Below are 24,130 nucleotides of genomic sequence, written 5' to 3' on the forward strand. Positions count from 1 at the left end.
TGCTTTGTATTTACAGCAGGGCGATAATGGTGCAGCTTTACTCCACGGCATTGGAGTGGAAAAACTGGAAAAGTTTGGGAGCATTCATACTGCAGCCTTCCTATTGTGGGGTTTGCCCCTCCAACTTCTGTCTCTTCCTTCCTGGAAAGGGAAAGTGAGGAGACTATATACAGTTTTAATTTCTGAACCAAGAGTGAAATGGGGACATGGCAGAGGAGGAGGAAGAGATGGAGACCAGCCCATGTATCTGCTCTCCAAAACTTCCTTCTCTGGTCCTCTGGAATGAACGTAATCAGGTCAAGGGATGACCAGAGCCAGTAAGAGGGGCAATCCTACTCTGAGGGCTTTCTAGAATAACTCTTTTACATTTCACGCTAGGGTGACTAGTTATTCTAGGGCTTTCTAGAATAACTCTTTTGCATTTCACACTAGGGTGACTAGATGTCTTCTGTTGCCCAATGTCCCGATTCTAGCACTGAAAACCCTTTGTCACAGGAAACCACTCCCTGGCTTTTGGTGGTGGGCACTGAAGGTTGAGGGAAAAGTATGAAACCCGTGAGGTGGCCTCCAAATAGGGGCCAAAAGCAGGGGTGCTTTACTGCCAAAATGTACTGCATAGATGATCTACTCTCTGTAGTTGCTGTCACCCTTTTTACTCTAACACTCATGGTATCTGTGATTTACAGTTCATAGTAATGGATCATCATCCATTGTTGCATCACTCCGAGCAAGGAGATTTAAGTGTGTAATTAAGGATGTTGTAATCATGAGTGTTAAGAATATGGCTTTGACGTGGCCCGTTGATTAACTGTTGTGCTTTAAGATAGTGCTTGTTAAAATGTTAACATTGTGAATATTCTGATCATGTCTTCAAAGAATTCAGATAATTAACGATTACAATAGCAATGCCAGCATGGCCCACGTCTCATTGAAAAAGAAAGCTAAAAGACTGGTGTTTTACTAACAGATGGAAGGACGCATTCAACTGGATTGGGGAGTCAAATCAGCAAAACAGGGCATGCTACACAATACACAGAATGGACATTGGAACTGGGCATGGAGAAGGTGATGTGAAGGCACATTTGGAAGCCGAATCCCACCAGTTTGGGCTGAGATCCACGAGTACTTCTCAATCAATGAAAAGTTTTCTCATCTCCCCAAAAGAGATCAATAATCAGTTGGAAATAGCTGCTGCTGAACAATCTTAGACATACCACACGAATGAATATGCATTATGGTTTTATTCCCTGTTGCTCTATGCAGCTTACATTTTCTGATTCACAGGTTACAGTAATGCACCCTTGTGGGCAAACAAGGAAACCTAAATGCCAGATACGTTTGCCCCTTATGGTATAGAGCTAATTCTCTCAGGTCTCTGCAACCATCCTGCTGTCCGTAGCACATCAGATCAAATGTTCTGCCCAGCTGTATTTTGATTTAAAATTAAACTTTTGAGTCATCTTCTTGATTTGTGTGAAGATTTTAATGAAATCTGAAGACAACAAAAAAGGCATAAAGATTGTTGACATCTCATTCTACTTTGCTTTCTGTTTGCAGATCCAGGATAGTTCAAATGTAAATTTTGGAAGTTCCATTCAATCTACAAACTTCTCACCAAAGAAACTGAAATGATCTTACCTATTAAATGCCTACATGCCTCATACACATACTCTTTAAAAAAAAAAAGCATTTAAAAACAGAAGCAGTGTGATTATTTACCTATGAAATTGAGGCTTTCATAATCCAAGTTTTGGGTCACTTTTCCATTTCCTCAAAATGTGCAGAAGCATTTAATGAGATGTTTGAATTTATAGAAATGCAGGGAGAGAGCCTCCTAAGCATCTTTGCCTTATAAGATGATTGTCATTGTTGTCAGTATAAAATGATACTAACGAATTGGCCGGGTGTAAAATCGTATTTTCAAGTGTTGTGGGACAAAAGGAATGTCCTTCTCTAATTTGGAGTAACACTGAAGATGAGAATGGAGGGAAAAGGACAGTAAAACAGACATTTATATGCTGTTTCTTCAGAAGTTTTTAGTGATCTTTGATGAAGCCCTAAGAAGCCTATGAAAGGATAAAGTGACTGAATCTGAGTCATTTGGTGTTATATTTAGGTTGTGGCAAAAACTCATATGGTAATAAAATGATTCCTTTTTGGAAATGACTGTTTCAATTTTTTTTTAATTATTGGAAAAGGGAAAAAATGTCATTAGAAAAGAGTCACGAAAAAATATTTTGCAAACTACATATCCAACAAAGTCCTTATATCTAGGCTATATAAAGAACTCTCAAAACTCAAGAGTAAAATAAATAAATAAATAAATATCCTGTTAGAAAATGGACAAAAGACGTAGACATTTCCCTGAAGGAGATATACAGGTGAATTTCTCATTAGCCATTAGAGCAAGGCAAATTAAGATTACAATGAGATACAATTACACACCTACCAGAATGGCCAAAATGAAACACAGTGAGAACGCCATATGCTGGCAAGGAAGCAAACTGCATTACTCATACATTGTTGGTTGGAATGTAAAATGGTACAGCTACTCTGAAAAATATTTCTACCGTTCTTCTCAACCCCCCCCCCCAATAGGATTTACCATTGGACCCCGCATTTGAATTTTGGGGCATTTGTCCCAGAGAAATGAAAAGTTATTTTCAGGCAGGGATTTGTACACAAATATTCAAAGTAGTTTTATTCATGCTATTCCCAAGTTGGAAAGTACTTAAATGTCCTTCAATGGATAATAGTTAAACTATGATACCTCCATAAGGTGGAATAAGGAAGGAATTAGTATTAGTATTAGTATTAGTATTAGTATTAGTATTAGTATTATTTTTACAAAGGAATGAATTAATGATACATGCAACAACTAGTATAAACCCTAAGGAAAACATGCTGAGTGAGCAAAACCAATTCCAAAAGGTTATATACTGTATGACTCCATTTATGTAACATTCATGAAGTAATGTAATTATAGAGATGGGGAACAGATTATTAGTTGCCAGGGGTTAGAGATTGGTGGGAGAGGGAACATAAGAGATTCTTGTGGTGAAAATACCGTTGAGTATCTTGGTGGTGGTGGTTGTGGCTATATAAGACCACAGCGATCAAGTTGCATAGAGCTACACGCACATGCACAACACAAGCCCTTATATAACTGGCGAAGTCTGAACACAGTCTTTGGAAAGCACCACTGTCAATTTCTTGGTTTCCATATTGTATGAGAGTTGTGTAAGATGCTAGCATCAGGGGAGCTGGGTGAAGGGAGCATGGGATTTCCCTGAACATTTCTTTGCATGTTCTTGTGACTCTACAATTACTTTAAAATAAAGTTTTATAAAATAGATATTTTAGACAGGGATAGCCTATGTGATGAATTTATAGGTGCAAACAACCTGATTAACAAGCCTTTAGGTACAATGTGGATGGATGTTTTTGGAGAGGTGGGAGTGAATTCCCACAAGTCTAAAAACCTGTCCTTGCTAGTAAATGAAATCCTAAGCATTCCACCCTCAAATGGTTTTGTTGAGAGGATATTTAGCTTAATGTCATTACACTGGGCTGACACCAGGGATCCGTGTCACGTGGGTTTGAGCTGAACAGAGCTGCAAGTCAAAGTGAATTTTACATATGACTATTCAGTTTTGTGACCACATAAACAAAGGATGTCTAAACTGCTACAGGTGGTTCAGACAAGTGTTATTGAAAAGGAAACAGAAAGAATAAAAATATCCTATTGTATTATGGCACTGAAAGAAGCAGGGCATTATTATTTTTGTGGGCGGTGGTAGTTAAATGTATCTGTTTAGCCCTGTTGTATTTATATTTTCCTTTTAAGGAGTCTTAAATTTATATATCTTAAAAATATACAATATAAAGCCTACAAAATTTAAATACCCAATAAATATTTTTTAAGAGTTAAATTGTTATATCAGAGGACAGAAAAACATAAAATCTTGTTACATTTTTCTAATACATTGTTCAAATAGTCCTATTAATTACTACTGATTGCCACTATTAACTGGTTCTTCTGTTGTTTTGTTAACATTTATGCACAGAGAAGGAAATAATGCAGAATAATATATAATCTCCATCCACATAAAATATTTTTTATGTTAAAGCAATCACACATGTTTATAATTACTTACTATATATTATAAAGTCTTTTGTCTGTTATTTCTGTCTCAGATTCACTCTGTAAAAGTAGGTCACCGCAGGCATAACTTCTCTTTACAACAGAGGAAGAAACAACATTAAGTGCAGCCAGAACTGTATTTCTCTTGAGGTGGGAGGGGGAGGGTAAAAAATACCGAATTGCTCATCTATTTATCTGCTCCTCCTGACCCATGTATGTGGATTCGGTTTTTCCCTTCATAAGAGAGCATTCTGCTTTGAGTACCACAGTTTAAATGTGCTCCTGGGTAGTGTGAACATGGCATCATACCTACCAAAGACAAGAGAGAGAGTAAAGGAGTATGAAGTTAAACAAATAAACCTGGAAGGATTTTAAAAGAAGTGGTTTCTGGCACATAGTAAGAGTTCTAAAAATACTTGTTGAATAGGTGAAAACTGCGCTAATGAACAAGTGAGTGAAAAGTATGCTAAGTGTTGCTAATTTTTCTAGTCCAGCCAATGGCAGAGACTATCTCTACAAAAGGAATTATGAGAACACAGATTAAAAATCTTATGGGCATCTGTCACATTTTTTAGTTGACTTACATTGATTACATGCATAGGAATATCATGTTTTATGCTATTTTAGGCACGAGTTCCTTGCTGTGTTCAGATATCAGAGAAATGAATTTGGCTTTGTCAGAATATTTCCAAACAATCCAGAGTCAGGAAACCACACCCTTTCAAAACATACTCTCTCGCACACAGATTGAAGCTTAGCTGGATTTTTTGCGTGTTTTCTAATTTGTCCAGCTTTTATAAAATTTTTCACTTTCATATATATACTCTCATGTGGAAATATTCATCATCTTTAAAATTAGATCCATTTAAAATTAGAGCTGTTCATAGAAGCAGAGTCTATGGTTTTATCATCTGTATTTTCCCTGAACTTGTAAAACCTACAAATAACCACATCCGATATTAGCCTCATAGTGTCAGGGATCAAAAGCTTTTGACTTTTTAGATCACTGAAAGTTATGGCTGGAAATGGTCTTAAGATTAATCCAGCATCCCCCTCCCCCCCGCCAACACACCCCAATCTCCCAGGTCACTCCCTCTGTTGTACAGATAAGGAAACTTTAGTCCCAGAAGACCTTTCCCAGATTATTTCCATTATGTTTTTTCTGATGCTTTCAGCATATGTGTCCACACTTTGTTAACAGGAGAGAACATTTATTTTAGTATTAGGTAGAATGATAATGAAGCTAATGGCTTTTCCTCAGCTCTTTGTGTTGTGCTTTCATTTTTTTTAAATTTTTTTAACTGTTTTTATTTTATTTTTGAGACAGAGACAGAGACAGAGACAGAGACAGAGCATGGGAGGGGCAGAGAGAGGGAGACACAGAATCCGAAGCAGGCTCCAGGCTCCGAGCTATCAGCACAGAGCCTGATGTAGGGCTCCAACTCACAAACCGCGAGATCATGCCCTGAGCCGAAGTTGGAGGCTTAACTGACTTGAGCCACTGACTGAGCGCCCCTGTTTTGCCCTTTCAATAGGAAAAGGCAGGACTGTCAGGAGCAGGAAATCAAAGTTCTGTCCCAAGTTAAGGAGGCCGAGTGGGGCCCTGGCTTCTGCTGCACCAACCTTCAGCTCAGCTGCAGGTTCTTCATTTGTCCCCTGTAGGTAGTTCCATAGATAATGAAGCTGCCACCAATTTTTCTTAGCTTTTAAAGTCCAGTCTTCCCAAATACCATATTTAATGATCTTTTTGTGTTGTTAGGCTTTTTTGAATAATGTTCATTCCAAATCCATACATAGTCCAAAAAGGCATTTGCAACGTTTACTAAATAATAGTTTGCTAATTCAAAAGAGTATAAAATATGGCCATTTACTTATAAGATTCTGTGCTTTAAAAAATGTACTTAAAAATTATATTGCACCTTTAAAAATATAAATGAAGAAGTTGGATAAATTAACATGTAAATGTGGGCGGCATTTGTGAGAAGAGTAATTCTAATGTACTGAAAATAGCCATATTCATCAAAAATTAAAGTATCAAATTGATTTTAAAATAGTTGCAAATAAATAGCTAGTATTATGGAGAAATACTTAACTGTCTTGAATTTTTTTATAGGTTTAGTATTTTGCTGATGATACTAAGAGGAGCCATACAGTCCTTTGGAGGATTATTTTAAAGTTATGTGATTTAGCTAAATTAATCAGTCATGATTTAAAACCCTTTAGGGGTGCCTGGGTGGCTCAGTTAGTTAAGCGTCCAACTTCGGCTCAGGTCATGATATCACGGTTCGTGGGTTTGAGCCCCACACTGGGCTCTGTGCTGACAGCTCAGAACCTGGACTCTGCTTCAGATTCTGTGTCTCCCTCTCTCTCTGACCCTCCGCTGCTCATGCAGCTCTCTCTCTTTGTCTCAAAAATAAGTAAACATTTAAAAAGATGTTTAAAAATCCTTTAATATTTTTCCTTTAGTAAAAAATACCTTGGTTAAAATATCCATATGCACCTCAGTGACTCCTGTGATCATTTTTTTTCCTGTGGTACTTTAAACACTCTCTAATTAGTCCTTATACCTGAGTCCAGCATTTGCAGGTGGACATCTGTGGTAAATAGGAAACATGATTTGTTCTTTCAGGACGAAGGGTGCAATGTGCCCTGTTGGAGAGTGCCCCAGATGTGTTCATATATGCTAGCATAGCCCCAGCTGTGGTGCTTAGAGGAGGGAGGGTCAGCCAGACTCTCACAGATGTGTGCTCTATTTATGCACTGGCTACTTGGATTGCAGAATTGTGAGGGAAGAAAGGCGGTGCCATCTGCCAGCAATCCCAAAGACTATTTCTCTTTTGTCTGGGATTGGTGACTGGAGGCAGAGCCGGACCTCTGTAGTCCTCAAAAGAAAAAAGTTCTCCATGGTCCATCAGTCATACGTGCCTCTATCAGTGAAGTGACTACTCGATTTGATAGCCCTCACTGTACAGACAAAAGGAGGCCATCTAGCAAAGCCTCCATTGTCTTTACAGTGGTTTCCATGTGTACATTTTCCTTTTTTTTAAAAAAAAATTTTTAATGTTTATGTTTGAGAGAGAGACAGAGTGTGAGTAGGGGAGGTACAGAGAGAGGGAGGGAGACACAGAATCTGAAGCAGGCTCCAGGCTCCGAGCTGTCAGCACAGAGCCCCACGTGGGGCCCAAACTCACGGACTGTGAGATCATGACCTGAGCTGAAGTCAGGCGCTTAACCAACTGAGCCACCCAGGCGCCCCCCATGTGTACGTTTTCTAGTGTCATGTGAATTCATAGTGAATTCCCAGTCAGATACCTTTATGGATTACATGCCATGTGCCCCCACGGTACTTAGAATCTCCTCTTTTGCATATGTTTGTGTAGAACTCCTGGAGATTTAGCCATACACATCAGTTTGACCTTGCTGTGTAACAAATCACCCAGTACTTAACATCTTAAAAAACGTTCATGATTCTGTGGGCTGCCGACTGGTTCTTTTGCTAGACTTGCCTGAGCTCACTCATACAGATGCAGTCAGTTTGTGGCTTGGCTGAAACTGGATGGTCTAGAATTCCCTCGCTCAAATGTCTGCAGGTTGGCACACTGTGAGCCAGGGTGTCTCATTTCTTTTCCACATGACCTCCAGCCCCTGCCAAATGGGGCTTCTTCCCATGGTGGTCTCAGGATTCTTAGCAACAAGAGAAACCACACCCTATTGCCCAAGTGTTTTTTAAGCTTCTGCTTGTGTCATATTTTTCTTTTAACTAAAACAGGTCACATTGCTGCCCAGATTCAAGGGATGGGGGGAAAATATTCCAACTCTTGATGAGAACTGCGATGCCACAGTGCAATAGGGTCTCCAAATAGGGATGGCTGCAGTGTCTGACAGTCATCTATAATATACCCACCTTTGCTGACAGGAATATTTGGTTTTATTGTTTTTGTTGATTTTCATGATAAAAAATTTCAAATGTATATGAACATTCCAATATACTCCAAAATAGAAAGAATAATACAAGAAACTTCCCATATGCCCATCACCTAGATTCACCAATTTTCAATATTTTGCTACATTTCTGCCTCTACTTTTTAACTTTTCTCCTTGCTTAAATGTTTTTAAAGCAAATCCCAAGCATTGTGATATTTGAACTCTAAATGTTTCCATATGCATTTTTTTTTTTTTTTTTTTTTTTTTTAGTTTTTGAGTGAGTGTAAGCAGGGGAAGGGCAGAGAAAGAGGGACAGAGGATCTGAAGCAGGCTCTGTGCTGACAGCAGTGAGCCTGATGTGGGGCTTGAACTCGCTAACCTTGAAATCATGACTTGAGCCAAAGGCAGATGCTCAACCAACTGAGCCACCCAGGTGCCCCTCCATATGCATCTCTTAAAAAGGGATACTGTCCTGTGTAGCTGCAATACCATTATCACATCTGGGTATCATTGCACACTCAGTCCATAATCAAATTTCCCCAAATGTCTGAAAAATGTCTTTTTACAATAGGTGGATCTGAAAAGGAATCCATCCACAGATGGTCCATATCAGTCCCAACTTGCTTTTCTTTTTTTCTAGTGATTTGTTTTGAAAATTGGGTCCATTTTCCTATGTAGAACTTCCTTCATTCTGTATTCATCTGTTTGCTTCCTTGCAGAGTCATTTAACTCCTGCATCTCTATCTCCTGTATTTCTATTTATGAAAGTTAATCCTATAGGCTGAATTTCATGCAAGTTCCACTTTGGGGGCAGACATCCTCTGTAGATAGTACAGTTTGCTTCGGTTGTAGCACATGGAGGCATAAATGTTTGTCTTAGCTTTTAATGATGCTAATCTTGATCAGTGACTTGATCCTTTGATGATCAATTGCCTAGGTCTATTATTTCAAGTGTTACAAGATGATTTCCTTGTTAGCTGGACTTTTTTTTTTTTTTTAAGTTTATTTATTTATTTGGGGGGAGGGGAGGGGCAAAGAGAGAGGGAGAGAGAATCGCAAGCAGGCTTGACACTGTCAGCATGGAGCCCGACGTGAGGCTTGAACTCATGAACTACGAGATCATGACCTGAGCTAAAATCAAGAGTCAGATGTTTAACCAACTGAGCCACCCAGGCGCCCTTGTAGTAATTATATAAGGAACATTTTTTTCATCAATTAGACTTATTTGATCATCCGAAATAACTCTCATAGTAAATATATTCTTTCCTTTAAATTGATGGCTTACAGAATAAGAAGTTGGTGCCCAAGTTATATCCAGGGCTAGTCAATAAGTAGTTGTTTGGGGGTTCTCTCACTTTCCTTTTTGTTGTTATTATGAATTCATGGGATTTAGAAATTCAGTGTGTTTCAGTTAATTGCCTTTTTTTTTTTTTATATTGGGGAGCTCAAGTTGTTTTATCTTTGGCTAATGGGAACTCCTGGTTGTTGCCTTCTGTATCCCTTTGAGAACTTCCTTGCTTTCTGGCACAAAATATCCCAAGATTATCTTGTATATTTCTTGCTCCAGACCTATAGCCAGGCATTCCTGTCTGGAGATTACAGTATGCACACTAGATATGTTTGTTGCTATTGGGTTTTCATCCTTTCTAGTCTTTTTCATGGGTGAGAGCTAGGAAATCTCTACACACACACACATACATATTTATATTTATATATGTTTTAAAAGACACTTTAAAAACTAAGTCACACTGATTTTTAAAATTTAAATTAGAATTGCAACATTTTTATTTAGCTTCTTTGATTTTATACTTAACTAAAAATCTTGTTTGTAAGAATGTTAATATACCCTAATATATATTGATGCATTAACTAATATATAACCAATGTATAAGCATACATTATAATATTAACATTATTAGCATACACTAACATGTAAGCATTATTACTTTGAAATTGTTATATATTTATATGTAACTTTGAAACTATCATATATAATATAATGATAATATTATAAATTATTTTATGTTAATGCTAATATATTAATATACTAATATATTTGTTAAAACACATAAATAGCAGCTAATTATTATATATAGCTTAATATGCAAATGAATATATAACCATTTTATATTAGCTAATGCACGCATACACATGTATTAATAGTTTCAAAGTAATAATGCTGATATTATTACTAATAATTTACTGAATGAAATTTAGGATTTCATTGGAGTGCTGTTTTCCTTAGAATATATTATACAAAGAAACTACAATCTACAATCGTGCAAGAGGCATTGGTTAGGTCACCAACTTAATGTATATTTTCTTGCTTCAGTTCCTTTTCAGTTTTAACAGATTTTTTTTCTTCTTCATTTCATTTATTTTCTTAAAGTGTGTAAAACATTTTTATGTTTCCAGAGTTGCAACTATGTTATAGAGTATATGTAAAAAAGTTATTATTGATATCTCCTCCCTGTTCCAAGGTAACTGCTTGTATTTATTCTTAATTTTCCTTCCAGTGTTTCTTTTACAAGCATATGCAGCTATTTTATTCCCTTTTAAAAATTATTTTAAACATAAAAACATATTTACCTTTTTAAAAATGGAGTTTTACTCACATTTCTATATTTTATGTTTGTTTTATTTATTATTTTTTTTAAACATTGATTTATTTTTGAGACAGAGAGAGACAGAGCATGAACGGGGGAGGGTCAGAGAGAGAGGGAGACACAGAATCCGAAACAGGCTCCAGGCTCTGAGCTGTCAGCACAGAGCCCGACGCAGGGCCGAACTCACGGACCGCGAGATCATGACCTGAGCCGAAGTCAGCCGCTTAACCAACTGAGCCACCCAGGCACCCCTGTTTATTTGTTTTAAAAGAGTATTATTATAAAGATTTATCAGACACTCAAGCACATACAAACACACACACATTGTTAAAAAAAATCCAAACATACTCTGGGGGGGACTCGATCATTCAGCTTATTTTAAGGAATGTCTTTTTTTTTTTTTTTTTTTTTTTAATCCAGTGAGTTTGGGACTCCCTGCCATCTAGGGAAGACAGAATCCAAACTAAAGTGAAGTCAATAGATTTCTTCTTATCTCTGTTTACTGTTTGAGGCTGGAAAAATATCCCATGGCAATTCTTTCACAAACAGGAGTCTGAGAAAAAAAATGTCCCTGGAACATAAGAACTGTGAACCTCCAGGTGTACCCTGTGTATTGTCCTCTGTGACTTTTTGGTTTATACTCTGACTCATTCGTAGTTACGTTCACAAACTTGAACTTAAGAAAAGTCTAGAGGCTCAAAATGATTATGTCTAAAATAATTACCTTAAGATTTGGAAAGGAGGAAGAATTGGCAAAATTGGAAGAATATCAGAGTTAAAGTTGGCAGAATTTGATGCAGTTAGTAATCTTGTAACAATGTTAATTTTTTTAGTTTTTAACAAATCTACCATAGTTATGTAAGATATTAACATTAGGGTATGGTGGGTAAACTGGGTACTATCTTTGTAACTTTTCTGTACATCTAAAATTACCCCAAAACAAATTTTACTTAACACTCACACACACAAGCTGCTGATTAAAAAGACTTAGGTGCATTCAATAAAAAGTTTACTTGAAGAGCTTCAACAAATCAATAACAAAAATAACAGAAGGAAAAGGGGGGGGGGTAAATGAGATAAACAGACAAGCAATGTACAATTTTTTGTCTACTAGATGGGCAGACATCTAAAGGATTAATATTATCAAGTGTTCATATGGTGGGGGAAACGGGATAAGTTGGTCTGGTATTTTTCGAGGAATGGTAGACCGTATCAGTTTAAAAAAATTTATTTTAAATAAGCATATACTTCAACCTAGAAAACCTCCTTTTGGATGTCTCTCCTAGAGAAATACTTACACGTGTGCACAAGAAGATATAAATAAGGGTTTTCATTGCAGCATTATAATATCAAAACCATCTTACTGAGACAAATTACGGTATATCCATATTATGGAGTACTAGAGAGTCATTTTAAAATGGTGACGTAGGGGTGCTTGTGACTCAGTTGGTTAAGAGTCTGACCGCAGCTCAGGTCATGATCTCACGGTTGGTGGGTTCAAGCCCTGCATTGGGCTCTGCCCCTCCCCCTGCTCGTGCTTGCTCTCTCTCTCAAATAAATAAACTTTAAAAATAAATAAATAAAATAAAATTATGATTTTCATTGACATAATCTCTGACAAAAATATTAAATAAAAAATTGCAAAATAGTAAATATTAACTACCATTTGTTTTTAAAAAAGAGTATATATTCCTGTATAACTACACACACACTTCTACCCCCTTTCTCTTTGTTTTCATACAGATGTGTAAATAAATACACAGAAAGTGATCTGGAAATACACTGTCTGATTCAGTTTAAATAGTATTCCTGGGTAATAGGAATGAGAATGGGGGCATGTAGTCCAGTTGGACTTTTATTTTTATTTTTTTTATGTTTGTTTATTTTTCAGAGAGAGCGCAAGTGGGGGAGGGATGGAGACAGAGGGGGACAGATGATCCGAAGCAGGCTCTGTGCTGAGAGCAGCAAGCCTGATGAAGTGGGGCCCGAACTCACTAACCTGGAGATCATGACCTGAGCTGAAGTCAGAAGCTCAACCGACTGAGCCACCCAGGTGCCCCCAGTTGGACTTTGAAAAATACCTGTGATTTCTTTCTTTCTTTTTCTTTCTTTCTTTCTTTCTTTCTTTCTTTCTTTCTTTCTTTCTTTCTTTCTTTCTTTCTTTCTCTCTTTCTCTCTCTCTCTCTTTCTTTTTTTCTTTCTTTTTTAATGTTTATTTATTTGTTTTGAGAGAGAGAGAGCATGCACACGCGGGGGAGGAGCAGAGAGAGGGAGAGAGAGAACCCCAAGCAGGCTCTGTGCTATCAGCGAAGAACCCTACCCTGGGCTCAATCTCACGAACATGAGCAGAAATCAGGAGTCCAACACTTAACCAAATGAGCCATCCAGACAATCCCCCGCCATTGCTTCTTTCATGGAAGGAATGTATGTCTGCATTTGTTGTGACATTGTGAAATTAAGATGAGAAAGAAAGAATGCCAACAGACCTAGGCATGCCTTGACAACAGACAGACCTAGAGGCTAAAGAGAACTTGTGAGAAGCTTGTCACCAAGTCCTAGACTGTGATCTGGAGAGAGAGGAGGTCTCAGAGATAATGCCTACATAATTTGTGGGGTACAGTAAAAAATGAAAGTGTGGGACCTTTTATTCAAAGAGCAGAAGACAGTGCCCTTAAAGGTACATACAATTTTACTGTTTATCTTTTTTTTTAAGTGAGCTCCACACCCAACACTCAGCTTGAACTCACAAGCCTGAGATCAAGATGCTCCACCAACTGAGCCAGCCAGGCACCCCACCATTTATCTTTATATTGAGCAGTGCCAGTTTTAACAGCAAAGATCAGACTTTAACTTGTATGAGCAATCACTTAAATTACACAATCTGTATTTTGCTGCTTGTCCCTGGAGTTTGTCCCTTAAGGTGGCCAGAAGAGACAACCACAGGCAGACTCAGGGTGGAAGGAGAGAGGACCCTATTCCTGGGAGGAGCACATTGTAGCCAGTAGAGACCCTCATAGGGTCCTGGGGGTTCCACTTGCCTCCTGGGCCTACCGGGACCCCCTTCTCACAAGCCACGTGACCTAAATGCCCTAACTGAGGGCAGGTCCTAGGGAAGCTGAGCTACAGGACTGCTAGCTCATGCAGCCCCTAGCAGATGGCAACTACCAAGGATCCTTAAACCTCCACCCCTGACAGCGTGGTCCTCCAGTGGGGGCTAGGCGGGAAGCTCACCCCCACCAGGATATGGCCTCCTGTCAGCCTGGGGCTCTTGCCCAGCATAAGGTGCTATGGGTACACAGACCTGACCCAAGCCTGTCCCAGATCTTTGTGAGGGACAGAGGGTGGTGGAGCAGGGAGAGAGAGTGAGCCCTGACAGGGACTTCAGGAGTTGGGGGAATGGGTAGCCAAGAAACTCTCTGCGGATTCCAAAACAAATAGGACCACATGTGAGCTGAGGTCCCCAGTGCATGCCCATTGCCCCATCACCTTCCTTTACAAAACAGATTCAATGCAAAAACTGTTAAGATTCAAGACAGCGCTGCAGAGCATTAAATCCCGTGTGGATTCTGAGCACCAGGTTCTGTATAGCTGTGCTGGCTGCATCCCTTTGAAGGTAGCCTGGGGAGGGTCAAGGGTTGCCACCTTGACCCCACCTCCACTCCCAAACCTCATTTTTAAGTTGGAAGACATCAGAGAAGCTTGAATTCTGAGAGGTAGAATCCTTTGGCTGAAAGAAGATGAAGATGATGGTGAGACAAAACATAGCTGATGGGGCTGGCCAGCACCCCTCTCCCCCCACCAACCGGGATGGGATTCACAGCACAGGGGGAGGGAAAGAGAAGAAAAACAGGTACCCTCGGTTTGTAAATAAGTCATTGTTTGGCAGGAAGAGAAGGGAATTTCCATGCTTCAATTTCTATTTTCTGTATGCATTACTGTTTTCACTGGGAAGGAGGTCTTTGAGGGATCTTAGCAGAGTGTGGAAGACGGGAAATAGGAACTATAGAGAAGGGGAGGCAGACTGCTCAGAGATGAGTTAAAGCCTTGGCTTGCCAGTTAAAGCCTGGCTGGGGTCATGGATTCTATGGAGTTATGGAACTAACCCTCTGCCCCGTTGTGTGACATTCTGGACCCTACACAGAGAAAGCTCCACCTTGGCACAGTCAAGGGAAGGGTGGCCCCACTCTTCTTTTAGGAAGGACTGTACTTTATTCTGAACTGAATAAAAAAGGACTTGTTTTTAGTGTTTGTATGTCCTTTTAAAAAGAAATGTACATTGGTGATAGTGACATTCTTTTGGGGTTTTTTTTATTGTGGCAAAATGTACATTATATAAAGTTTACTATTTTAGCCATCTTCAGGTGTATTAATGTTTGTTTTTAAATGTCACTACTTTGCAAAATAAAATAAGTGAAAAAGTTGGTAATCCTATTCTGTACCCCTAAAGTGTTTTTTCTTTTTTTGAAATTTTACTGGTCTGTGAAGTCTAGAAACTTTATAAGCCTTAGAAAGTTGTTTCTTATTTAACCTTGTTTTATGACTTTATTGGTAGAGGAAAACTCAGAAGCAATTTATAGAATTTTTTGAAGTTTATTTATTTCGAGAGAGAGAGCATGTGAGTGCATGTGTGTGGGGGAGGGGCAGAGAGAGAAGGAGAGAGAGACTCCCAAGCAGGCTCCATGCTGACAGCACAGGGCTTGAACTCAGGAGCCCTGTGATCACAACCTGAGCTGAAATTAATAGTTGAGTGCTTAACCCACTGGGCCACCTAGGCGCCCCTGCAATTTACAGAGTTTTTAAAGACATGGCATAAGAGTAAGGTTAGGTTCGCTTTTTTTTTTTTTTTTGCTGTTGTTGTAGTTATAATGCTTCATAAAGTTCTCCTAATTCTCCTGTTTTGTATGTATATTCTCTTCTGTATCATTATCAACATTGTCTCATGTTCTACCACAGTTTTATAATACTTCCCCTTTGCATTTCATATGTAAATTAAGAGCTCATACCAAAAATAACATAAATATGCTTTTCTAAGGATAAAGTTTTCTGGAATGAAAACAAAATATATATGTATAAAATGTGGGCATAGATATAGCTGTTCATTTGGTCAAGGCTGTTTTAATAAACGGTTCTAAAATTTATAACGATTTTGCACAGTGGTTTTGTTTTGTTTTTTTTTTTTCGTTTTGAGCCGCAGACACCAAAAATCCCACAGGAAGTTCTCTTTGTAAGTGTTGTGGTTTTTTAGTTCCTGTTCAGTTTGTACTAGATGATCAGAAATAAGATAATCTGTGTAATCAGAAGAGATTCTTGGTTAAACTTCATTGTAATTCTAAATGAGAATCTCAAATTTGCTTGTTTTTCTTCCCATGTAATCAGTCTAGAGGAGCTATAACCACATTCATACCTAGCATTAAAGTTGTGGTATAACTTGAACATTTTTTGTTGTTCAACGGATAAACTCTTCATTGTTAAAGGGGCAACTATCTGAGATTACGCTCTATCCTTTCCACTTCTTATCAAAGCATCTCCCCAAAAATAAACCATAGGAATGGAGATGTGTTTCTCCTTGACAATACTTGACAGTGTTTTACTTTTATTTTTACAGATGACAAAAACTTTCTCTTGTTTCTTTGGAGAAAAGGAAATATATAAAATACAGGTTATACAGTTTACTTCAGATATTACAAATACCATTGAAAAATTTTAAAGGGTACTATTATTCATTGAGATATTTTTCTTAATGTAATTTTTAAAGCAAGATATTCTCAAAGTAAATTTTTTTTATTTCATTATGTTTCAAACTATGGCAAAAGTAAAAGAAACTAAAATTGTAATCAGATGGATTAGATCTTTGACAAATCATGTAATCTAGCATTTATTCATATATATATGTTTTAATGTTCACTTATTTTTGAGAGAAAGACAGAGCCCTGGTTAGGGGAGGGGCAGAGAGAGAGGGAGACACAATCCAAAGCAGGCTCTAGGCTCTGAGCTGTCAGCACAAGAGCACAACCTCGGGCTGGAACTCAGGAACCATTTCGGCTTGACCTGAGCCGAAATTGGACGCTTAACCCACTGAGCCACCCAGGTGCTCCTGTAATCTAGCATTTAAATGATATATGGGAGACTTGATGAAAAGTGACAAATGAGAAAAAAAAGAGTTTCTGTGCATTTTTAGGTATGTCTCTAGGTTTAAGTGCTATTAAAGACACAATGCCTAATTCTAGGCAGGTTATGTGAATTGCACATCTAATTAAATGGTAAAAGTAATGAAGATATGAAAGGTATTTTATTACTATAAAAAAACTCCCCAGATTTTTTTTAAAAAAGAGTGGTTACTCATGAGTACATTTTAATTACAGTTCTTAAAAGAATAAATAATACTATGCCTCCAAACAAAAAAATTACACACACCATAAGTTTAAAACAAAAGTGACTTCAACCATTTCTATGCAGGGGGGGAAAAAAGAAAAGAATGAGGGTTTGATTTGCAGAATATTTTTTCTAGTTCAGATAGCTTGGCTGCAAAATATATGAAAAGTTTACTTTATAATCTGGGTAGATATTTATGTATGATATACAGATATTTCTTGGTTAAGAGAAGTTTGATCTTTCCATAAGTTGAAGTTACAAACAGAAAACCATCGTTTAAAACCTGGTGTTTATGCTTCTTCCCCATTTCTTGTGTACCTTTTGTGGCACTATGTTAGGTACTTTTAAGAATGTTATTATTGTTACTAAGAATTTCGGACATTTGTGGAGAGCTTTACATTTTACAAAGTTTAGAAAAGTGAGGCTCGACATGATTTCTTACATATCCTTTGGTGTGTAGCAAGGCGGTCAGCACTGTGGGAAGTATATGCAGTGGCCGATTTAACTTGGACCATGGGCTTCAAGTCTTTACCTCCTTGTCTGCCCAACGTGAGCTGGAGAACTGGCTTTAGAAATGCAGGGCGGCCTGATCCCTTCACTTGCCACTAAGAATTTAAGCATTTTGGATGCCAAAAAATAAAGTTTTGAGATCCCTGCCTAGAAGGGTGAGAGAAGGAAGACTTTGGATATATCATCAGGCCTAATGTGGGTGGGTCATGATACCGCAGTTCTTTCGAGGATTTCTTAGCTTGCCCAGGAGTGCCCATGACCTCCTTCCCAGTTTTAGTTAGCACAATCGGTTTGAATGAGAGCAATTATTTAGACCGTGTTCTGAGCGCCCTAGAGATGAAAGCCAGGACATGCTTTACCGAAAAACGCATTCTGCTTTCAGTGGGGCAGCAAGGCCCAGGCATGTGGTGACGGCTGTGACCATCGATATTTACTAGGGTAAAGAAACTATTGTCAGGTATTTGCTGTATCAGCCTTTCCAGCCGCCTTTCTGCGTGGGGGCTGATCCACGGTGGCTTGCTGAGGGGCAAGCGGACACGTCTCTGTTAGAAGTCGAAAACGCTTTGGTACACAGGGCCTCTGTCCTCGGGGGCGATTTCTGCCTGACCTTTGATTAAAAACAAACAGGAAGACTTGCATGCCAGCGGAAACTGCCCCCAAGTACTTCGGAAACTGGGCTTTTCCTTCCGCGACTGGGGTCCGACCCCTGGAGGAAGCGGGCCGCTGGGCGCTCGCCCCGCCCCGCTGCGACCCCGCCCCCACATTGGCCCCACCCCCATCGTGGCCCCGCCCCTCCCAGCCGGGCATGCTCAGTGGGCCGAGCCGGGCCGGGCCGGCAGGTTTGCGTGGCCACCCGCAGTTGCCGGCGCCGGCTCAGCCTGTCGACGCTGGATCCCTTCTCCGCGGCTGGTTCCAGGGAAGTTACGTGCGGAAGCCGGCTTCTAAAGAGCCATCGAACGGGCTACAGGGACGGCGGGAGGCCCTCGGTGCTGCCGAGTGGCGAACAGGCGGGGCCGGCGTGTCCGGGCTGTGAGAGCTTCGGGAGGCCGAGCGAGTGGCCGCACTCGGAGAGAGGCGCCGGCCGGGCGCGCCCCGCGGAGAAGACCCGGGCGGGGCGGGCGGGCGGGCGCTTCCCGGACTTTTGTCCGAGTTGAATCCCCTCCCCGTGGGCCGGGCCTCTGCGGCCGCCCCCGCCCCCAGCCCCGCTCGCTCCCGGGAGATGTTTATCTGGTCTGTGGCGTGAGGAGCCGGCGGGCTGGTGGCGCGGAGTTTCGGGTCCGAGGAGCCTCGCGCGGCGCAGGAGAGAGACAAGATGTCCGCCAGAGCCGCGGCCGCCAAGGTGAGCGCCTCCGCGGCCGTCAGGGCCGATCCCGAGCGAGCGCGGCCGCCTGCGGGCGTCGGGCCCGCGCCCCGCCCTCCTCCCCGCGGGCTGCTGCCCCGGCGCCGGGGGCGGCGGCGGGTGGGCAGGGCTGACGGTGGCTGTGGGCCGCTCGGAGCCCCGCGGGTAGGCGGGCAGGCGGCGGGCGGGGGCCCAGGAGGGGGCGGCGGGCGCGCCGGGCTGCTGTCCGGGGCAGGTGCATCGCTGCCGGCGTCGGTGCCTGGCTCCGGCTCTCCGCGGGCGGGGACGCGCAACAGGTCCTGCGCGGGCAAACTCTGTGCGTGGAGTGGGTCCTGCGGCCACCCGACGCGAGCGTGCGGCGGGCCGGAGGTCGGGGTTTGGGGTGCTACTTCCAGCCAGCCGGTAACTGCTGTCTTTGGAGGAGTGGTTGGTCACCGGCGAAACCGTGTAGTTTCGATCTGATGTCACTCTTCGTGGTATGCGCGCGCCAGCGATAAGACATTGAGACAGCAAAACAGTGTTTTGTGTGTAGTAGGTTGGAATTTTTTTTCACGGTGTCATTTGTTTGAGGTGGCGTTGAAAAAATAACTCCTTAACACTTACTAATAGTTTAATTTGAATTAAACTTTCAGAAGTAACACAAAATACTCCTACAAATGGACAATGAAATGAAGTCTAAAAAATAAAAAAGACTTGTGGGTGCAGCGGAAAAGTAACTTTTTCCTATCAAGTTTTACACGTGCTTTGAAGTATGCTGTTTTTCTCAGTGCTGTGAAACCAACGTGTATGTTACATCAGAAAGCTGAAGTTAGTAATATTCCGTTAAAATCCTCTTTTCCTTTTGTACATTTTAATCTTTCTCATCATAAAGTAGTATCTGCTCTTTTTAACAGTTACAGACATACAGAAATTTGAAGAGTAAAAATCGCTCCCATTTAAAATCAACTCCTTACTTCAAACGGTATCGAAGTACTTAATCAGGTAGTGGTTTTATGTATTTATTTTTCTTTTGGAAATGTTTATTCGTAGCATCTGGAACAACGTATGATATGGCCCTGAAGTTTCTGAACTCAGGACCTTGTTTTCTGGGAGGCAGAAGTTACCGGTTATACTTAGTAGTGGGTATATTTTTTAAAGGAATATAGTATTCTTTCTCTATGAAAACTTTAATTTTCCCCTTTATGACCTTACCTTGATGACGAACAATCTGAAGATGAAACTTGAGCCAATAACTTAGAATAAAAAGCAAAATTTTGCTTTGATTTTAAAATAAGTTCACATTATTTATCATTTTGGGGGTTTCCTTTCCGAGGAGGAAAGGCTTTGTTTTCATATTGGACATAATGTCACTTTGTTCCTGAGGTGTAATCTTTGGTGCTTGATATCCAAGACAACACACTTTAAAAAGGTTATTTCAAGTTAGAGTAGGATGATTTAGAAGAAATAATATTTTTCCTCCCGAGTTACGGGATTGAGATTTTATGGTATATTGAAAAGCATCCCTACACACTGTAGGGATGTATGTATTCTTAAGTATTTATGAGTAAAATGTGAGTTGAAAACTTATTTTTTTAAATGCTGTATTATGAGACTACCACAAAATCTTTTATACAACAAGGCAGGCCATAAAAAAATAGGTGAAATGAAAGAGAATATTCAGCCGTTTCACTAAGTCACATTTAATTTCTTAAGGTGACTGAAATGCTACTACAAGCCAGACTGTATACTTAATACTTTACATGTGATACTTTTGTTCCCCTACCCTAACCCTCAGTTAAAAAAAACAAAAAAACAAGACATTAATTTGCAGCTTGTTTTCTTGTTTTAGCAGAGTGGTTTTTAAAACTCCTCTCTAAGCAAGTACCTGTGATTTTTGTATTCTTTGTAATAATATCCCAAGAATACGCTGCAGATCACCATTTCTTTAATGACAGACATTTAACTTGTTTGGGGGATTTTGCTACTGTACTAAGTAGCTTTATATTTTTATATCTGTGAATGTTAGAGTGTGTTAAATCCTTAGAAATGGAATTTCTGGGTCACAGGGAATGTGCTTTTAAAATTCTGATAAATTCCAGTAAATTTTTCTCCCAAAAGGTCACACCTAGGAATAAATATAACAGTTGTTGGTAAATTACATGTATTTTAAAGGACATAAAATGTGAATAAATTACATGAGGGAGATGGGGAGAGTCAGTATTACAGAATATATCGGTTTCCCGAAGTTGATATACATATAAATGTAATACGGTTCCAAATAGAATTTCATTGTGTTATTATAGAAAACTTGACATATTAATGAGAAAATTTATCTGATAAAATGATTGATAGCTATGAAATTTTGGAAAAAGGAGGTCCTACTAGAAAACCTAATGTGTTATAAATTCAGAGGAATTTAAAACGGTCTGTCAGCTCAGGAATAGACAGTGGAACCACAGAATCCAAGAACAGCTTTTTATTTATAAGCTTTTAGTGATTATCATCGTCAGCATTTAATGTGTCAGGTATTGTTCTAAGGGTTAAAATAAACTGATTTAATTCATAGAGTAACTCTGTGAAGTGAGCATTACTATTATCCCCACTTTCTGGATAAGAAAATTGAAACACAGATAAAGTAACTTGCCTATCACTTATCCAGCAAGAGGGAAAATTAAGAATATGTATATGTTAGGGGCGCCTGGGTGGCCCAGTGGGTTAAGCCTCTGACTTCGGCTAACGTCATGATCTCGCAGTCTGTGAGTTCGAGCCCCGCATTGGGCTCTGTGCTGACAGCTTGGAGCCTGGAGCCTGCTTCAGAATCTGTGGCTCCTCCTCTCTCTGCTCCTCTCATGCTCTGTCTCTCTCTGTCTCTCAATAATAAAAAAAAAATTTTTTTAAAAAGAATATGTATGTGTTAAAAGTAACATTGTAGATTACCTGGGAAAAGATGAGTTATTCAGTAAATAGTGCGGGGTCAGTTGGTTATCTTTAATTTTTTAATTTTTTTTATGGTACTTCTCTGCCTTAAACCATAGACTAAATAAATAAATAAATTCAAGTGTTTGAATAAGAGCCAATAAAATAAATCATAAAACTAGAAGAAAGTGTAGGATACTTTCTAAAAAAATATGCCTGAATTGGAAAGGGCTTCGTCGTATGTGACATTAACTTAGATATAATAAAGGAAAAGGTTTTCATATGTATAACATACATCTGAATTGCACACAGAATTACTAGTGTGCCTGATAATAAAATTATTTTAAAGTTGAAAACAGGAATTTGAGGGTGGTTCTCTGTCTCATCATGGAGTTAATTATGTAAGAAAATGGTGTGAATAATTATTAGGAACATTTCCATTGGTTGAATCACAGAAAGTGGCTGAAGGAAATTGCAGTGGCTTCTGGATTTTCAAGCTGTTTCACTTTTGAGGAAGCAATAAAATTTAAGATTATACTATCATTTATGCTTATTAGATTTTGCTGCTTAAATGTTTCCATTATGTTTCAGGGACAGTATTTTTTTCCCCCCTTCTGGTTATCTCTCAAATTCTACCATAGTTTAGTGTGGAAATTATTTACATCTCCTCTTAGGAATTGATTTATTGTATCAAGTAAGGCACAATGTACTTTGCTTAGTAGCTGCACATTTCAAAGTTAAGAACTGTAGAAATTAGTCTTTATGGGTAGGAATTATGTCCTGAGTGGTGGGTATGATGTAGTTTTAATTTTGGTATTTATTCATCAATGCATATTTGCTGCATATTGCTTTAAAAGTAAAGGAATAACTCACTGCACTTTATGACAGTTCACTTGGGCCTGCCAACTTCTAATGAGCTTCACTGTATTAGTATTTTTCTGGACATCCTAAGTTTATACAATATTTTTTACTAGGAATATTTTTACAGTGCTTAAGGCAAAAGGCTTTTAATTTTTTATGTTAGCATTTTAGATATTTATGGTTAAAACTTTAATTTATGTTCTTTGTTGATAATCCTGACTATATTTACAACTTTTAAGTGCATTTTAGGACAGCTCTGTAAGACAGTGACTTCAAATCATGCTGTGCCTTTTCTCTCAGATTGTGTAATGGCACAGATTCCACTACACTGTTAGGAAGGCCCTTTTTTCCTTCTTTTCTTAAATACTGATGTTTCCGTGTTAGGATCTTACAACCTTTATTTTATATTTAAGAAAGACTTATGCTGTCATTGATTGCTGTCAGTTTGTGACAGAGATCAGACATCTATAGCCAACAAATAATGAGTTTGAAACCAATCTGTGGCTTTGAGGGCTATAATGCAGTGTAGATAGTACTGTTCTCTGTTTGGTTTGAAGGAAAAAGATTACAGTAGTTTCACTCATTTTTTTCAATCCTGGAGACAATGTACTGGCTCTGACTTTCACTTGCTCTTTAATCTTTTTTTCTATTTAGAGACCAAATGTAAACTCTGTACAGTTCTAAGAATAAAACAGTATAAATAAGACAGATCACCATGCTACTAAGGAAAACCTCTTAAAAAATAATTTTGGAGAAAATTTGTAAATGTAACCATTTCTTGATACAACCCTGACATGGTAAAAATTCAGTCTGCTGGAAGACTTGTTAGTCTGACTGTAAACTCGTGTGTAGGACCACCCACCCCTGACTGCTCAGTCATAGCTCATTCCAGGCTCCTGTACGCACACATGCACTGGGTAGCCAGTACTGACTAAGCATTGTTGCTGAAGACAAGCTAGTTATTTTTTATTAGTAGAGTTTCTAATCAAATGTTAAATAAGATTAAGAAATAGTTGATTATGACTAGTTTGATATTTCTGAAATACTTGACTGGAACTTGCTTTGCATCTCTGAATTTTGATAGACAGTCTTGAAAAACCTTACTAGTTTAACAACTTTTAATCTTTAGGAAGAGTGAGGCATTAGGATAGTTTTCTGAAGTTTTTGTTTGTTTTTGACAGTATTTAATCTAAAATTGGTGGGTTTCAGAACAGTATTCCAGTATAAAGCAGCAATAAATATAGCCCTTTTGGTATCTCTGACCTAGAGTTCTTCTTAATTTATTTATTGCAGAGAAGAGTAGCTTCAGGTTGCTCCTTTATGGGTTAGCCAGGTGCTTTATTTCCATTCCTTCTCAAACAGATAAATTGTTAATAATGAGAAGTGTATGGTGAGTATATGAGTAGGGAATTTCATTTTATATCTTAAAAATGATTGCCTGTATCATGGAAACACTGCTTTAGAACAAGAGAAAACCAG

General features: G+C 39.1%; 1 protein-coding gene and 1 long non-coding RNA gene across 33 annotated transcripts in view; both read left to right on the forward strand.

Moving 5' to 3' along the window:
- The window catches only part of LOC123582588, a 51,738-nt gene extending 49,575 nt beyond the window's left edge, over positions 1 to 2,163 (forward strand). The window contains exon 2 of the long non-coding RNA XR_006704470.1: positions 968 to 2,163. This is a non-coding gene — a long non-coding RNA (uncharacterized LOC123582588). The remainder of the gene's footprint in view (positions 1 to 967) is intronic.
- TJP1 (tight junction protein 1) overlaps positions 1 to 24,130 on the forward strand; it is a 373,407-nt gene that overhangs the window by 247,559 nt on the left and 101,718 nt on the right. For 13 of the 32 annotated variants that reach the window (XM_045448839.1, XM_045448840.1, XM_045448841.1 and 10 more), the window contains exon 1: positions 18,363 to 18,895. The exons of 18 other annotated variants lie outside the window; for them this stretch is intronic. In XM_045448839.1, coding sequence (XP_045304795.1) covers positions 18,869 to 18,895 — 27 coding nt within the window. In that variant the 5' untranslated portion in view covers positions 18,363 to 18,868. Of the gene's footprint in view, positions 1 to 18,358; positions 18,896 to 24,130 lie in introns of those variants that run through there. One more of the 32 variants, XM_045448849.1, reaches the window with a different exon arrangement.

This window comes from Leopardus geoffroyi, chromosome B3 (genome assembly GCF_018350155.1).
Source record: "Leopardus geoffroyi isolate Oge1 chromosome B3, O.geoffroyi_Oge1_pat1.0, whole genome shotgun sequence".
Lineage (NCBI taxonomy): Eukaryota > Metazoa > Chordata > Mammalia > Carnivora > Felidae > Leopardus > Leopardus geoffroyi.